This window comes from Pipra filicauda, unplaced genomic scaffold, assembly GCF_003945595.2.
Source record: "Pipra filicauda isolate LSUMZ 115617 unplaced genomic scaffold, ASM394559v2 scaffold157_size4220110_pilon, whole genome shotgun sequence".
In the NCBI taxonomy this organism is placed as follows: domain Eukaryota; kingdom Metazoa; phylum Chordata; class Aves; order Passeriformes; family Pipridae; genus Pipra; species Pipra filicauda.
The window spans coordinates 387,630-406,575 of NW_024104073.1; the positions used below are offsets into that span (position 1 = coordinate 387,630).

Sequence of the window (18,946 nt, forward strand, 5' to 3'; positions counted from 1 at the left end):
TGTGTTGCACTGCCTGTCCTACAGCCTCTTCATCCTGGAACTGAAGGAACTGAAAGCCTAACCTGAACTGTCCACTCATTCCAAACAGATCCCAAGAACAAAATCCCACCCCAAAAAAATATTCAGACCACACATGCGGAGTGAGAACAAAGCCCTGTGATGGTTATCTTCTAAGCTGGCTTGTCAGACCACAGGCATGTTTTAGAAGTCCCCCATTTAAAAAACGAAAAGTGAATGCACATCTAAGTTCACCTCAAATATTTGTTTCACAGCCTGGCATACACCTATTTAGATCTGTGCCTCTAAAGATGGAGATGGTCCCACTGATTTGCTTCCTTCCCTTTCAGTCTGGTTACGCTTTCCTCACACCTGCCCTTACTCCAGAACTGCATCAGCCACATTATCCACCCACTGACTCAGCCAAAATCTGAATGTACTCCATTTGGCAGGGGCACCTTTATAGCACAGTTTGATAATACAGCTCAGCAGATCTCACTGCTGGCTGTCACTGAGGTGACACAATGTTCTTCCCTCCTGCCAAGTAGCTCCTGCAGCTTTTCCTTCAGAAGCATAATGCAGGAACCAGGGAAACAACGGAAGGAGCATCAATAACACCAGTACCACAATCTCATCAGTTTATATCAGTAACAAAACTGCATCCTAAGAAAATGGCTTAGCAGAGGCTGAAGCATGACCAGCTACAGGTATTTGAAATATGAACTGCATAGGCAGCATTTGTGTTCCATAAACACAAGCTCAGCTCACTCCCACAACTGAAAATATTATATGTGAGCCTCTGCCTTTACAAGTCATGCAACCATAACCAAAGGGACTGTTGAAGTGTAAAATGTAAATATAATATAGCTACTGCAGAGGATTACTAATCTTCACTTCTCATACAGATGAGGTTTAACACATACTCTCACATAAAAAGAAGATTCTATGCTCTAACAAAGAGATGCAAGCCCCAACCACATCAAACAAACAGAATTCTAAACAGTGTTAACTGCAAGTATACATACGCCTTCCTTAGAAAAGCCAAGAGGTGGCAATGCCTCTACAAACACACTTAGCAACATCTGCATTCTTTTCAATGTTTCCAATACATTTCTGCTCCATAAGGAAGCAATAATAAACACCTGAATGCTTCATCCTCAAGAAAATGTTTCAATACCATAAAAACTGACCCCAGAACTTTTCCGTCTGAAAAGAAATGGAACAGACTGTGAACAGTGGCCACATGCAGTCTGCACTGCCCTGGTCTCCTGCTAGCAGCAATCTTCTGCTTGCACACAGAGACATAATTAAGGACACACAATATGAAACACTCTGTTGAACTGGGAGGGCAATCTGTTCAGCTTTACGAAAAATCAGTTTGCAGGTCTCTGGGAGCTGCTGAAGCCAGGTAACGTGCACACCTTTACCTCAGTGTAATGTATGCATGGTATTTTTGAAAGAGTCCAGTATTTAAGAAATACAACTAAAATTTGAGACTGGTTTGTTTTTTAAAAGCCTCACAAGCAGTCAGCAAAGGAAAGCTTTTTCTTTTTCTGTAGAGCTACAAAGACAGTAGACTGCTCCACATCCAAAGCATTCGTAACATGATACTTTCCTTGCCAGATGTTGCACTATGACAAATGCATTTAAATCTATTTCTGTCTTTACGTATGTCTATCATAAGCTGAAGGGAAAAGTTTCTTATTTAAGGTAGTTTGTCTGAAATCATTGTTCTCTGTGCAAGTAATAGAGTAGCATTCAGAAACATGAAGAAGTCTTTAGCGAGTACAAATACATCTATCACTGCTCAAGACAAGAGATGAGAATTTGCTCAGGGGTTTACTAAGCATTGTTTCAGTAAATATAAAGGGAAAAGGACAGACAAAAATTGAACAAAGAGAAAAAGGGGAAAGACCAAGAAAGGAAGAGGAGAAGGTTCTACAGAAAAATCACCTAGACACAGTGCCACACAGGGTGCCTTTGAGCTGTAATCGGCTGAAAAAGCCTCTAAAGTCACTCCTAAGTCTACTTCTTTTGATTTCTTCTGTATTTCACGAAACAAGACATGCCAATGAAGTACACAAATTAAGTAAGTGATTCTATCATAATTTTCTTCTTGCAGTAGGAACAATGTGTCCTTACAGTCTTGAAAAATCCACTTACACGAGTCTCTGATGGACTGCAGGAAAACAGACATTATGAGATCCAAATTTTGGCTCATTACTTCATCAAAAGAATAAGAATGTCACTGAAGCTGGATCTATCTTCCAATTATTGATGTGAATTTGCATTCTGTTGCATCAATGTGAAACTAAAAAAAAAAAAAAAATAGCACTGCTGTGAAAATAAAAAATGGCTTAAAACAAAGTAAAACTTGAAGACTTTGCAACAGGAATTGAACTAGAACTTGGAAGTCCCACTGAGTATACAGACGGGCAGCTCCAAATCAGAGAGACAGACAAGCAGCCAAAGAAGATAATGTCTACTCCATGTAGACTGAGAAACACAGCAAGAAGGTTCCCTGCCTAGCCTGGCAAGAAGCAGGTGATTGCCAGATTGAAGGTCAGGATGCACGGCTGGTTGTTCTTGTAGGGGAGCTGCAAAGCCTATTGCTAGTGTACATTGTAACCTACAGACAGAGCTCCATTCTGTGAAATTACACTACCCTGAAAACATTCCTATTCACTTGAAATGGTATTTATGCTTCAGATACAGGATTTTTCCTAGTCATAGGTATTTCCTTGTGAGGACACTGGGAAAGCATGCTGATTCTTCTATGACTGGACTTTACCTAAAACAGAGGGCAGATTACCAGAGTTTGCTGGTAACTTGATTTTGTTTTTAAAATGTCTCAGTCAACAACGAGCTGAGAAGTCAAAATTATTAGAATTATATGCTAGGACTTCTTTTTTTTAAGAAAGTTGACAATCCTAGTGGCTAGCACAAAAGACAAGAGAAACTTTGAGCAGCTTATAAGGTCTCAGGGATTCCTAATGCATATCCAGAGCTATCAGAAACTTCTGATGGAAACTTCCTGCAGGACTAGACTATTGCTTCAAAAGACTAACAATTCAAACCATGGCTGGCAGCTAACTTCTTTCAATAGATAGATGGTTTTGTTTGTGACTTACCATATGTTCCAGTAGTTTAAGAGAGCGATTAAAAAGAAAGTGTTATTTTCCTACATTTTTCCAACAGAAACCTCTCAAAGATACCAGTGAATAATTTAAATCTCCTGCTTAGCATTCTACATTTAACTCCTCCACATACTACTCCCTTTTGTCAAAGTGGCACATTTATAGCAAGTATTTCACATCATGAAACAAACCCTTTCAACAAGCAACATCTATCTTCCTTTTCAAAATGTATACTGCACATAAATACAAGGATGACAACTGCAACTCTAATTAATTCAGCTACTCTTCAGTACCTCATAACTAAATGCAAGTTGTTCTCTGATCTCCATGTTATATTATGTTTATTCATATGTTTATTTCTTTTGATTTGTCTAAATTATTTGATTCTGAAGAATATCCTTTGCTTTCCAGCAAGGTCCCAGCTCAGCAAGGTAGATGAGAACTGTCAAGTTCTGAACTATTGGAAACTCTGACCTGCATAGACGAACAGAAAGCTGATCTTTGAATCTCACAGTTCCCACCGCAGAGTTAGGAGAGTGGGGAATAGTTTGGTGTCGTGCATGTGGAAGTCCAATAGTGCTATAGCTAAAAATCTGCAAAGATTTAGAGATGTCACTTTGTTAGTGTGCATCAAGCTTGCTTGGTAGAATTATGATTTTGTGGAGGGAAGAAAAACATTTTGTTTCTTTATTTTCTTAAAACGCTAAATATGTGGTAATTGTTTAAAGTTAACTGAAATAGCACCAAAGAGAGCAATTTTATAAGCAGGTTTTGGAAAGTAAGAAAATGTTCCAATAGTATGAGTCAGTAATGCATCCTGGCAGCAAAGAGTGCAACCCACATCCTGGGGTGCATCAAACACAGCATCACCAGAAGCGATTATCCCTCTGCAGTCAGCATTGGTGCAGCCCCACCTGGAGTGCTGTGTGTAGTTTTGGGCCCCACACTTTATGTGAAGGTCCTTGGATGTGTCCAGAGGAGGCAACAAAGCTGGTGATAGGGCTGGAAGGAGTGTCCTATGAGGAGCAGCTGAGGACTCTGGACTTGCCTAGTCTGGAGAAAAGGAGGCTGAGGGATGACCCCATGGCTCTCTACAGCTTCCTGAGGAGGGGAAGTGGAGAGGGAGGTGTTGATCTCCCTGGTATCCACTGATGAGACACATAATAGCTGTGTCAGGGGAGGTTTATCCTTTTTTCTCAGAGGGTGGTCAAACACTGGAACAGGCTTCCTAGCCTGTCAACTTTTAAGATGCATTTGGACAATGCCATTAATAACATGCTTTAATTAACTTTCGGTGAGCCCTTAACTGGTCAAGCAGTTGGATTAGATGATCATTGTAGGTTACTTCCAACTGAAATATTCTATTCTACTCTAAATTCTGCAAAGAAAAATAAAAGTTTAAAACCACAAAATCTCCCTAACAAGACATGAACACACATTACCTATTATGTAACGTGTTCATCATCTAAACTTTCAAGATGAAAACACACAATTATCTTTTTTTGTGACACAGTAAGTCAGCAGAGCACTGAAAGTGTTTGAACTAGTTCTATGTATTTATCAATCACCTTGTTTTGTCACAATGAATAAAGTATCCCCAGCTATGTTTTCTGTACTTATTGCAAATGAGATATAAAAGAAAAATTTTCTGCACTAAAAAACGTAGGTCATATTTCTTCCTTCTCATTAGCTTTAAGCATCAAAACCCAGTGGCATAGGAGTATTTACCTATCAGAATGGACAAAAACACCCAGCAGCCCATGAGGCATAACGAGTAATCAGTCTCATTGCATGGGTGGGGTGTCAGTTCTGCCAGCTCAAGATACAAATTTCTTGGCCATCTTCTACCATACTCATGGGGCTGCACCCTCTATATTTTGGCACTCAGGACCCATAGCCCAGCACCCAGTTACAGCCAATTGCAGCTCCAGCTATTCCAGAAACAAGAGCCAGTGAATGTAGAATGTGGATCCGCAAGATGTCACATGCAGCAGAGTCTCCTGACAGTATGGCAGAGTTTTTAAGGACATTTAGGCAAGCTCCAAAACTGAAGTACTGCCTAGTCCAGCAGAGGTATGCTGGGCTTAATGGAAAAATCCTGTTCCCACATAAGCCATATTTCTCCCACATAGGTACTAATCCTCCTCCAGGAATTTGGAAGTATGATAAGACCTCTTGGACACTTGAGGGGGTAGGGGTGGTAGGAAATCTAGCCTTTCCCTAAAAGGACTATGCTTACATTTACTTGTTTTCTCATCTAAAGGACCAGAGATACTATAATTTCAAAATGCTCCCAAGAATTTGAAAAACAAGTATGTGAAATAAAGTTGTCAATGCTTTCCTTATTTTCTTCTGACAGTTACTATCCACATGGCACAGATGTGTCATTCTGCCAACTACAGATATACACACCCTGACAATGCAAGTAACAGCAGTAACAGCAATGCAAGTAATTCAGAATTTGTTGTGCTATGTTTTTACAGATATTTACAAGTTTTCCCAGCAGTATATGAACCTGCAACCAAAAAATGCACTTGTGGCTCTAGACAAATGTCATACTTCAGATAAACTTGGACTATATTACTGCAACATTCTATCAGTATGTTTTTGTAAGGCTAGGATGATGGATTTTGTTGATATCATTTTCTAAACCAAGGCTGACTGCCACTGCTATTATTCAGATCAGTAACAAAATTATCTTTGACTCAACTGAGCAGAACAAGGCTTCTAACTTTATTAATGAATGTCAACATTATTTCTCTTTTAACAAATGCAGCTATATCCATGTAGCTTATGTGTTCTTGGAGCTCCATATCTGTAAATTCTCTTTTCTTTTATACTTCTGCAGACTCATTTCTTAGTGACTAGCTGCATCCCCTAACACGGCAGCCATCTGATTATTATCCCATAAACTGCAAACATATTTCCTGTAAGGTCAACAGGAGTCACCTCCACATAGCCAAAGTTATCACTGAATACCACTCTGCATAAACCCATAGATTTTCATACCCTGGGGCCTGATGCTGGGAACCTTTACTAGAAAACAGACCTTGCTGCAGGCAACCCAGTTTCACTGAGCAGGATGGGACTGCTTGTGCATCAGGGCCTTCACAGCAGCTGTCTTCTTTGATCAAAGACTGGTTTTGTATCTTCTTTCTAACCAATTTTAGCTTCCTAGGAGGTTCCTACTGAAAAATGTGATGCTATTTAAATCCTTCAAATGCCACTCCCATCTCTGCTTCTATATACACATATCAGATCACTCAGTTAGAGATGTTTCAGGAAGACTGTCTGACCTTAGGAGATGCAGATCCAGATCAAAGGTTTAATGCATACTTGAATTGCATTTCTTTAGATTAGACAGGGATAATTTCACTATTATCCCTGCAGCAACTTAATGGCAGGTTTCAGTTGCTGATGCTCTATTGTTCAACAAAGTAAAGGAAGCTTCCTTTCAAATGAAGACACACAAAAATTCATTTGTCTTTCTCTAAAAAACATAGACCCCAATTTCATAATTAAGAAATTTGATTTGTAATGTTACTATTAAATTGTTCCAAATAATCACTCAAAGGATTTAATAGCACTGATAATACCCAATATCATCCTCTGCAGCACACGAAAGTGCCAGGACACAAAACAAACTTGTGGAAGTTGTGATAGAATTTCCACTGTTAAATTCTGATGAATTTTTTACTGAGTCACATTCTCTTGCTTAAACTGGGATCTATCCAGTCAATTCACAGGACTGCATTACATGGATTGGTGAAAAGAATCTCGATGGGCCATATTTCCTACCATATGAAAGTAAACAATGTTCTGCCTTTTTGTAAAAACATAAAAATCCAAAAGCCAACAGGAAAAACTTGTTAGCATGTGTGAAGGGAACATACACAATCATGCTTTGATTTCCATTTAACATGAAATACAAGTTCATGTTTTCAGGGCTCTGCCTACAAAAAAAAGCTCTGAGGGTAACCCTGCTGGCAGTTTTCAACAGAACAGTCCCATGAAACAAGACATTCTGAAAGCCACAAACTGTGGTTATTTAAGGTTTTGTCACAAGTAGAAGCTTGCCAAAAGTTATCATCACTCGTGCAAGAGTGACAAAACTGGACATGGCCTGGTGCTGCAGACGCTCGATTTCATGGGTCAATGTATCACTAGTCCATCTTCGCATTCATGAAAGCAAATGCTCAAGGCTATGACAAAGAGCACTGCATAACACTGCAGGCATGTGTTCTGTCCTGGAGCTCTGCAACAGGTAGAAGAGCAACTTAGAAGTTATCAGCACTAAGGTCTTCAATTGCCTCCAATAGCCCTGTGAGAGCTGTTACATAAAAATCCTCAAAACATTGTTTACACCCATGTTACCTTTTTCCTAGGTAGGAAGGGAAATATTTATGCTACTGCATGCCCCCATTACCCATCACAATTATATTGGTGGGTATCTTACACTGGTATAGCTATTTTGATATTTTGCAAACACCTCATTATCTGAAATAAGTATGGAAGTAAAGCTTTTAAGTATAGGCCAGAGATGTGGAATAACAGAGATAGCTGAGCAAGCACCATCATTTCAGCACTCTAGCTTACATAGAAGACAGATATCAGGCATTTTTGACACAGCCCTGACAGATGTTGACATATCTTGAGTAACCAACACACCAGAATTTTGTCTTTATTTCTCTTCTGGGGATGCAAAAATCAGTGGTTTACTTTTTACCGAGTGATAATTAGTATCTATCGGTGATTCCAAGGTTAAGAAACATACCTACATGCACACATATACACAGATATAAACATACATAACATACACTGTATATATATATATATATATATATAACCATATATATTTATCTCCATATATATATGTAGATCTCTCTCTCCATATATATGTGTGTACGCAAAAGTACATTTCTACATATGTATATTCAAACAAAATACAGGTTAATACATATACAAAGGTCACTCCCAGGTGTTAACTTGTGCAAGTTTATTCCTTGCAGTAAAACGAGAAACGTTTTGTGTTTTCCCACATTGTCTTAGTAGGAAGGGTGGGGATTAGTCATCCAGAGAGAGAACAGCAAAAGAAATCCTGGAACTCTAAACTCTGAAGGCAAGGTCTGTCCTACACAAGGGAGATGGGCAGCAACAGAAGGGCATGCTGTGATGATTCACATGACTCACTGAACAACCTGCATCTCCTAAGAGCTTCTCTTCATAAATCAGCTAGCAAGACAGTTAATCCCTTTTCTCTGTGCCAAATTCGATTAGTTTATAGTGAAGTACAATATTAAATCTAGACTAAATAAGCTTGTTTACTGATGTAAAATCAAATTGATTTTCTCTTCCCCCACTAATGAGATAGAAATAACTTGGTTTAGAGAAGGTTCCTCATCACTGTAGCTCTTTTCACCCCAAAAGAAGAATATCCACACACTTCAAACTCAGCCCATTCAGAATGGTGACAAATATCTCTTACAGTAAAGCAGCACACCGGAATGGAAGCACTGCCATTAATTATTTTGAACAAAATAATTAAAAGATTTCACCCCAAAATACTTCACAGATGGAGGTCCAAAGCCTATGCAAGAAAAGAAAGGAAGCTTTATATGCACGCTCTCTTCCTATGAGACAAACTATGTTAAATTAATTGCCTGTACAATGTTTGTATCTCAGTCACCCCTTCTGCCCTCTTACCAACAACTTTGAGTCATTTCTTGAAAGATCAGGTCACACTTTGCTCACCTACATGAGTCACACTAAAATTTGGTGTTTTCAGAAATAACAGTCAACAGTGACTTAAGTTTCTGAATTGACTCAATTTGCCCATTTAGTGGGTGCCGACCAAACAATATACCAACCTCAGGAGAGATGATTACAGAAACAATCTCATGGCTACTTAGTAACTCAGAAGCTTTTTGAACTTTTGCAGCTAACTGCAGACTTTTTCCATTGCCAGCTACAGGTAAGAAACACTACTGCTGCCCCTAGATATCCCCTCGCCTTGCCAGGAAGGAAATTTCCCAACTTACGGGACTTGCATAACGTTATCTTCTGTAAAACTTATTTAAAAATTGAGCTGCTAAAAAACACTGACATACTGGAATGTTAGATACAGTAGATTTCAACTAGGAATAGATTCTACAAAATACAGCATTTCTGTGTTCATTACTCCTCTTAGCAAGCTTACACACATTAAGCAAAACACAGATAGCAGCATTTCCTTCCGGATAGACTCCCTTAGGGGATCAACACTTGAGGCTGCAGCTGAGGAAGCTGTTGCCATTAGTGAACTTGCTAATAATGAGATACATTGGTTACCAGTTAAGCGACAATTCTTTATATCCAAGTTCCATTCAAATTGCTAAAGACAAAGGTGATAATGATTTTATACGATGAAGAACTTCCTTAAATGCTGACTATTTTTCCAAAAAATAATTTCTTCTACATTTCCCTTATTGGATAAACAGATGTATAAACTGTCTGAAATAATTACACTGGGAAATGGATAGTACAGAAGAGTATCAGAGAGAATCTAACAATGGTCAGCTGAAACATGTTGAATTATAGACTTAAGTTTTGCTTGTATTTAAATTAAAACCAAAAGCATTCATACAGCAAGTGAAACTCAGCAGTATACTTCATTTTTAGCAAGACTATTAGAACCAGAATATTCGATGTATCCGCTAAAATATAGGATTTTTTTTTCAAGCTCTTACAAGACTAAGAAAGATAGTTTACTCTGAATAAATACTGTCCCACTGCATTGGCAAGATTTGCTGGGCTTTGGCACTATCAGGTAAGTTTGCCTAGTAAACTTTCACTTTTCTTCGATTTTACCTACATGTCCTTAAAACTTAAAAATGGGGAAGTATTCAGTAATAAAAGAGAGACATAACTTTGCAGGAGCTAATTATTTGTTTCTAGCCTTACTGTCCACCAGAAGGTGGAGATTCAGGAAATTCAGCTCTCTTGCCTAGAATGTGGACTGTAACACATGTAGCCGGTACTCAGTTGCTATGGTTTGCCAAAGGACAGAGGCTTAGGAGTCCAATACAACCCTTCTACCAACAAGCTAGTTCTTTCATTTTAGGTAGATTATATCCTGAGGTTCATGCCTCCTTACTGCTAATGAGGACATGTAATGTTGCAGACATACTTGAGCAATTCCAACTTGGAGCATTTTCTCTCTTACAGGTATGAAAAAAAATTTCAGAACAATACACATTAATGAAGTCCTGAACTTTTCATACACATGAGATACCATTTGGGTTTAATGATAAGCATGGAAATCATCCAGCTTGAACAAAAGCCCAGTCAGACAATGAAGATGTTTTCACCTATTTCAACAAACTTTGGATCACATCTTACATGAATTTACTACACTAAACACCACAACCTAGTAAATGACTGCAGATCACAGGATTCACATTAGTCGAGCAATGACCTTAATTCAATATCTTCTTTAATATCTCTTTTTACATAGATATTTAGCTCATAAAAACAACAACAACAACAACCAACCAAACAAAAAACCCACCCCCCAAACCTCTAGTGCTTAGCATATTTTGCCCAGATAATACTTTCTGGGGAAAAAAAGGTCTAGAGAGGAAGCGAATATCTGACCTAGGTTTACAGAAGAATAGCTGAACAAATTTTGGGAAAGCAGTTCTGTGATGCCAAAATGTAGTGAAATTCACCTCGTTGTCCCTTTGCTGAGCTACCCTCGTAGTGACAAGAAACCAGACATTCAGCATGCAGCAGGCTGCATACGGAAAACGTGCTGCTTTCAATCGGAATTCACCAGATTAAAGTTGCTGCTACCACGATCTTCATTTCAGCAGCACTGAAACGAGCAGGTGCAGTGATCTAAAGTGTTCCAGCATGGGAGCCACCAGCCTCACCTCTCAGCTGCAGCAATGTTGGCAGAGAATAATGTGACAATGACAACTGTAAATGTGACAGTTTATATGTTGGTGTACTACTGTCAGACAACAAAATGGGGACAACCAAAGAACTGCAAGTACTTCAATCCCTGCCTTTCCTTCTCTAGATAGTTATGTGCCCAAATTAATTTCCATTTCGCAAAACAATATGGAAAATAAAGCATTCCAAAAGTAATTTGTACTAATAAATTGCATACAAGTTAGTTATTATTTCAATATTCTTTTTCATTAATATATTCAAATTCAGTTATATGTGACATCCAGTGATCACTGACACTACGATCAGAGTCAGGAAAAAGAATTTCTAGGCTTTGACGATATGGGTGGAAAATTAAGGAGAACAGGTCACCATCAGTGAAGTATGCCCATTTGGGGACTCGCACTTTGACAGTGCTGTGCTCTATAGAAAAACAAAGGGGAAAAGTTTTCTTAAACCCAGTCAGAACAACACCTCCTCTGAAATTTTATTACAGCTACAACTGTAATCAAAGGTCAGTAACTGTCCTATTGCTCACGACACTGTGTAGTCCACAGCATGTTCTTCAAGGTAGCATTATTTCTGACATACTTTATCTGCCAAGAAGAAATGTAAATATTTGAAAAGCACTAGAGCATACAAGAATGGTGCAACTGTTAGGTACTGAATACCATACACAAATTCCACCTGCATCCTTGTGACTAGGGTTCTCACTCAGCTCCCTCCTGAACATGTTCATTGAGCTACCTAAACTGCTGTTCAGAGGTTCACAGTTCTCTCTATCACAAGGCAGGAGAATTAACTAGAATTTAGACTTATTTGGAATACAGACTTGAAACCTAGATCCACAGGCAGTCAGCCCTTAAGGTGAAAACCAGCTAAAGGTGAAAACCAGAACTGACCTCCCTGCCTCACAGAATCCACAGTCATGAGTGAGGCTCTCAGGCCCCCTCTACCACAGCCCTGCAAAATAGGACTGACAGAAGCCAGTAAAGAGGAATATGAAACAACTGACCCAACGATAAGAAACTTGAGGAAGAATGAGGGAACTAATTTTGTCAGTCAAAGGGACTAAATCCAGAAAGTCTCCAGATCTCTCCTATGGGCATGATATAACTGCCAGTGTCCAAGACATGGATACACATGATGTGTCCAGTGACTGGACAAGGATCCAGCTTTTTTCATCCAGTATCACTGCTGTGGTTACAGCACTGCTCTGTAGGTGTACAACCAAAAGCACCATCTTGAGCAAGTGAAGTGACAAAGTATGACGTTCATGTGGGATTCATAAATCAGGCTTTGAAGATCCAATCCAACAGGTGTACCCTCAGCATGCTGACACGTTAGGCAATTCTGTGGTTAAGAATTTACTGCTACTTCCCAAGTAAATATTGCAGGATCACTTCTAACTGTAAAGACTGTCTCAATTCTGAAAAGCTAACGTACCTGCTGCTCTGATTTTACTAAATTATAAACTTAAAAAAGCATGATAATGTTCATAATTTGCAAAGATTATTATTTTATATTATAGGTAGTTGAACTTCCATAAATTACATGCAACAAATTGTAAATTCCTGCAAATCACCACCATAACTAACTGTTTTCACAAAAGGCACTTAAATCACTCAATCAAATCACTTTCAATTTTAGCTGTTGTGCTTTTGGGGTGCAGAGAAGCAAAAAAAAAAAAAAGTTAGATGGTGGATATTCTAAGTGACATATTATAAGTTAATCTATTCCACACCCCACTCAGTGAGATGCACAATATTCCTGAGAAGTGCTATGAGAAATGTTGAAGTACAGTGACTTTGTACAAACATGGGTGGAGTTGAAATTCACCATTGATAGGAGACCGGCTCAGCCTTAAGAATGCTAGCACTGTATTTGTCTTCATTACATTACCCAACAACATGTGAACCAAACAAACTTGACTGTAATTATTCTGACATTCCAATGTTTTATAATGTGATTTAAAATCATTCCAGGAAACGAAAAATCCAACTTGGTTGACCTCCATAATACGCTTAAACAAAACCCAAGCTTTAGTCTCATAAACCCAATATTTGCTGTAGAAACAATTTAACTGTAACTGCACTTATCAAGCTTCCTAGTAAAAAAATCCATAATTCTCTTCAGTAGCAGGAGTCAAAGTCCAAGTTTTGGTCATTTAAAAAAAGTCTATTCTTTTCAAGTTGTTGCTGTTCCTTCTAAAATTCTCCTGTCCCTCTAAACATGTTTTCATGGAGAATGTGGTTGAGCAGAACTTGTCCTTGTACACTAAATGGAATTCATTTCAGTGATGTGTTCTTCTCACCTTATGAAATGCTTTTCCACTGACATTTTTGTGTGTTCAAATCTCTCACTAGTCAGAGTAGATTCTTCCCATTGTGTCATATTGAAACAGGGGAAGTTTCAATAAACAAATATCACAAAGAAGAAAGTACAAGTGAGGCAGTTGTTTGAAGTTTCTCCATTATTTGAAAGTTCTTCAACGATATTCCTCTTACATGATCCCCAGTCCTCTGACTGCAAGACTGAAGTCTTCTCTGGTTTGGTATTTCTAGATAATTGTAAGAATTCCAGACATAGAGTTACTTAGCTCATGCTACCAGCTTCCTGACAAAGAGCTGCTTTGAAACACTGAAAACCATTTAACTATGAGTCAATACATAATATGGTAGCACAAATGTAAATTTTTATTAATAGACTCGGAAAAGTGAAACAAATGAAATTACAGTCACCTAGGAATGATTTGGTGAAAAACACGGACATAAGCTATTTCCTGAAAACACTGAAACGCTGCTGAGGGAGAAAAGCAAAGGCTACTTTAAAAATAACCTTTCTCCTAGGCACAAAAGAACATTGAATGTCCTTATCAGGGAGAAGTAGCAAAGCCTGTCTCCCCAGCCCTACAAAGAAGTGCTTGGAATTCAAGACACAGCTTACCAACACAAGTAGAAATTCAGGTCAGAAAAAGTAGGAGACAGTAAGGCTTGTAGAAACATGCCTGCCTGCCTATTCAGAGGTTTCACATTGTGATTCAATCGGATCTGCCTAACGCATGCTTCAAACAACATGAGGTTATTCAGAAATGTACACACACACACAATGTCTCTCTCCTCCCTTCTCACAAGAAGGTCTCAGAAACTTGTCTACAGCGTCCCTACAGGCTAAAACCACAGTCCAGCTTCCCTAAACACTGAAAATCAATGTTTCCACTCAAGCAACAACTCGGTTTTGGGATCTGTGAGCTACTTGAAGCTCATGAGGAGTTTATACTCACAGCTTCTATTAAAAAAAACCAACAACAAACCCACAAAAACAAAAAACCCCAATCAAACAAAACAAAACAAAAACACAAAAAAACCAGTTATTACCAGTAACCTCTCAAAGGTCTAAGAACCTTCAGATATTTGGAAGATGTTGCAAGGAGAACTCCAAGATGAAATGAAGGGAAAATTCATATTATTCTTGGCTCCTTCTCATCTGCTCCAATTATTTCCTTTTCTCATTCTTCTGAATGACCCCTAAAAACACTGTGTGCACTTATCTCTTAGACTTATGTATGACAATTGCATATTTTTATCTTCTTTCTCACAAAAGAAATTACACTAAGTATCGAGATCAATAAATATTTTAGTAGTTTCCAGAGGAAGTTATACTTACGCAAACAGAATCCTGTGCTGACTGAAGCCTGGTTATATACTACATAACCAGTATATTTCTCAGGAATATTTCAGCCAAACGCCTATCATTTGACTTCAGTATTCTGAAGATTTCAAAAGGAGTCACACACAAAGAGTTTAGCTCACTATATTTACCAAAACAAAAGCTTATCCTACATGGACTTTTTAGAGTCTACACGGACTTTTTTTTTTTTTAAATAAAAAGTAATTTAACAAAGTATGTGTAGTGAGATTAGGAAAGTGAATTGTGTCACAGCAACATTGCTTTTTGTTTATCAGCCAGTATTACATATAGAAGTTTTTGGTCAATTACAGCAGGTCAGATACTAATCTGAGCAACATCCACTCTCACTAGCAGCTAGATTACAATTTGACTCAGGTTGACCTACAGGTAGAAATTAAATCATGGATTCTGACACCATTTTTAGCAGGAGACAGAGTAGGATCAATAAGGGATACTCATTTCTCTAGACAGGGAAATCATCCTGTCTCATGAATTGCACAGGATCCCAAAAAACAGCTGATGTAGTCATGCTGAAGGCTGGAGGAGATAACAAGGAATTAGATACTCAAACACTCTTTGTTTCCTTTACACTAAAGTTTAGTTCTAGGAGAATGAAAATAAGTTTAAAACTTCCACGTTTAGAGACATGCAATACAATATAATAACCATCTTTTTCTCCAGATGCAGATTCCCACATAACTAGCTAATATTAGTTTTTTCTTTTTCATTTTCCTCTATCACTTAGCCAGGATCTACAGACACCCCCTGCAAAGCCCACAGAAAAAAAGCCTCCATGATATGACACTGAGAACAGCAGGAACCTAGCCCATAATGAAAGCTCTTAAATGCTGCAATAACACAGATGAAGAAAAATTGACCGAAAAGAGATGTCACAGCTTTTGTCCTGTATAACAGTACCTTTAATCACTAAATAATGTGTTCTTCTCTGGCTAGGTTGTACTCAGATGTACTGCTGTCTAGATGAAGAAACTTCACTATCACCAGAATGCAAACTGTTACCCATATTACATATCATTTTCTTGTAGTCCAACCAAGAAAAAAAGTCAGCAAGTGAACTAATGTGCAAATTAAATTGCTTGTCAAATTCAGATTTGGTTTGTTGGGTTAATAGATAGTTAAGAGGTTTATATTGCTGCTGCTAACAGGATATGTACCTTGCAGACAGCCAGTGTACGGAGAGAGCAGAACCAAAAACCCCTATCAATAACCTCCTTGCAGACCGGAGATGTGGGTGAGCTAACTATGTGGCCCTTTTCTACAGCTTCGACAAAAACAAAATACAAACCTATGCATTATTGTTCAACCTATGAGGCATGAAACAGAAACTAAACCTAGCAATACTAAGCTACCAGAGCGTGAAACAACTGCCCATGTGGGGAAGAAGACGTTTCTCTTATGGATGCTTGATGGACCTGGATTATAGAGTTCTGAAGACACTCTGTTTACTCAGTTGGCTACTCAAATGGATAATTAGGTTTTATTAGCTGTAATGCAGCCACTAAGCATCTTGAACACTTCATGCCAAAACATATCAGAACATATACCTGTCATCATGCCACTGAACTGAAAACTAGTACCGCACAGTAAAAGGCTGGAGGAAGTGAACACACAATAAATCTTCAGATGGGAAAATTCAGTGCTACATCCTTCTGCAATGCAAAAAATGCCATTGCCCTCACTGCTGAAGCATAAAGAACATCAGTTATATTTAAGTCATTCTGATATTTGTCATTAAAGAACAAATTTAGTAGAACACTTACATCCAGATTTCCTTAACAGAAAACTGTCACTTTATATGAAAACATGGAAATTCATAGGTCACACGCATAATTAACTCAACAAGAGAATGATGTATGAGTTTCAATTAAACACCAAACGCAGTGATGTCTTTTTCAAAAAAGAGTTTGAAAGGAACTGTACCTTTTCTAGAGTATTTCTTAATGCAGAGAGGTGCTGATGGTCTGAAGCCCAGTGTCCCTGGGCTCTCCTTGTATTTATCTGTCCATCCTGCAGCGGTGCAGGCACCAAAGCACCGTACCTGCCCGGGCTCGGCGCCCCTCGGGGCGGTCTCCCCTGCTGATCGCCTCCCAGGCGGGCAAATTTAGCCCTGTTTAATCACCTTCGAGACCCTTTAAACACACCCAAGGTTTGCCCCCTACAAAGGGGTTTTGGGGTGCTTGATTAGCCAAAGACAATTTACGAACTAGTTTAAGCTCTGGCAACCTTGCGGGGGATAGTTGTCTTTTTCCTCCCCAGCGCACACGCAACCCCGGCGAATTCAGCCCGGCGCTCCAGGACAGCCCACGGACGCACTCTTGGGTCTGGGGTCCGTGTCGGCGTGCGGGACGAAGGCTGGGAGCCGAGGGCAGGCTCGGCAGCCGCGGGGCGGGCGAGCGGCGGCTCCAGCCCCGCGCAGCACCGGCCCCGCAGTCTGAGCTCTGCCTGCGGCGGCCCCGCTCCCCTCCCTCCCTCCCTCCCTCCTCCCCGCCGCTCGCCCCCACTCACCGCGACCGAGCCCGAGGAGGAGGCGACGAAGACGCGGATCACCATCTTCACCTCATCAGCCGCGGCGGCGGGAGCGGACGGGACAGGGCAGAGAGGCTGCGGGAGCCGCTCCCCCGCACGGACGGGGCCGGGGCCGCCCGGCTCCACCCCGCCACCGCCCCCGAGGGCGGCCACCGCCCGCAGCACCCCCGCCCCGCCCCGCCCCGCCCCGCCCTGCCCTGCCCTGCCCTGCTCTGCCCGGCGGCCGCAGCCCCCCTCGGTGAGCCGGGTCCGGCTCCCGGCTGGCAAGAGGCAGGCGATAGCGGCGAGAGGCGGGAATGTGGGGGCGGCGCGCAGGGACCGACGGGCGCTGTAGTCCTGCCCGGGCGGGGACAGCCGCAGGACGGGGGTGGGAGGCAGCCTGCCCGCGCCCGCCTGCCAGGTAAACGGAGACGAGCGGCAGCCTGCCCGCACCCAGCTGCTGTGCCCAGAGCCCGGGACTACCTGGTGCCTTTGGGAGGATAAGAGGGGCTTGTGCCGCCCTCCAGGTGCGCTGCCCACCAGTCGAGGTGAACGACGTGTGAAATTGAGCCACCCCGCCAAGAGAGCTGCTCCTCGCTCATAGCTCAGGCTGCTCCTGGTCCTCCTGCCCCGTGCGGAGCTGCCAACTCTGCTCCACTGGGGCCCGGTCTGGCCCCGCTGGCCGCCGCTTGCTGCGCCAAATGGGTGGAAAATGAAGCCGTTCTGGGCAGGTATCCCTATAGAGGCAAGCTAGAGGGACAACACAAGGTGAGTAGGCCACTGGGCAAGAGAGCTGTCCTACAGCATACATCCCAAAGGAGTTAAACAGTGCTGCCTGTTTTCATTCTCTGGTACAGATGTACAGTTCCCAATATTGTCAGCTGTGGAACAGATGTTATTAATCAAAGGGATAAGCAGATAACCCCAAATAACCCTTTGTCAGTCAGCTCATCTGCAAGGGACCAAGGGGAATCCCTACAGCCCTCATCAGCTTTTGGGTCTGTGAGGACACAGCCTGTCTTTATTTAAAGTCTAAGAACCACATAGCTGGCAGCCTTACACATGTTACTACAGTTGTAACCCTCATCTTCTTACTTCTCTACCTGCAGCCAGATGGTTACTCATTTCCTCTGACTAAACTCTCCCTTTCAACCGTATCACCCCAATGCTAAAGTGCGTGGTGTCAGCTTCCTTCACACCTTTGCATTGCCACTGCCCTCAGTGATCTTCTGCTGTCCAGACTAAGCACAGACCTTGACTTGCTGCTAAATATGTCCTTAAAACTTTCTTTACATTTTCATATTGATCATTTGTTTTGAAATCCTGCAGGTCTTGAAGAGGGTACCTAGCAAGAGCCATAAAATGCTCAGTGCTCACTTTGAGCTTTGATTTATCTTGTGGAAGTCATTGGGAAGCTTTAAGCTGACTTCACTGTCCTCTGGAGTGGAGCTTAATGTCAGCAATATAAAGTCCAATCCCAAAATGTGAATTCAGTTACCAATCCTGCAAAGATTTATAGCTACGCATTACTTCGTTTTCATGAGAGTGCTTGTTGAAAAATAAGAGTAAACTTCCTCAGAGTACACTTAGGTACAAAGGTTAAGATTTTCTGGCTTCAGTGCTCCTGTCTTCACTTGAGCATAACTTTTACTGTGGGAACCACTAAC

At 40.7% G+C, this 18,946-nt stretch overlaps 1 protein-coding gene across 1 annotated transcript in view; it reads right to left on the reverse strand.

Moving 5' to 3' along the window:
• SH3BGRL2 (SH3 domain binding glutamate rich protein like 2) overlaps positions 1-18,806 on the reverse strand; it is a 42,537-nt gene extending 23,731 nt beyond the window's left edge. Inside the window, exons 1-4 of the mRNA XM_039379124.1 lie at positions 18,778-18,806; positions 18,573-18,624; positions 17,517-18,029; positions 17,280-17,468 (exon numbers count right to left, since the gene is read on the reverse strand). Of these exons, the coding sequence (XP_039235058.1) occupies positions 17,280-17,468; positions 17,517-18,029; positions 18,573-18,624; positions 18,778-18,806 (783 nt within the window). The remainder of the gene's footprint in view (positions 1-17,279; positions 17,469-17,516; positions 18,030-18,572; positions 18,625-18,777) is intronic.
• Positions 18,807-18,946: the final 140 nt, after the last annotated feature.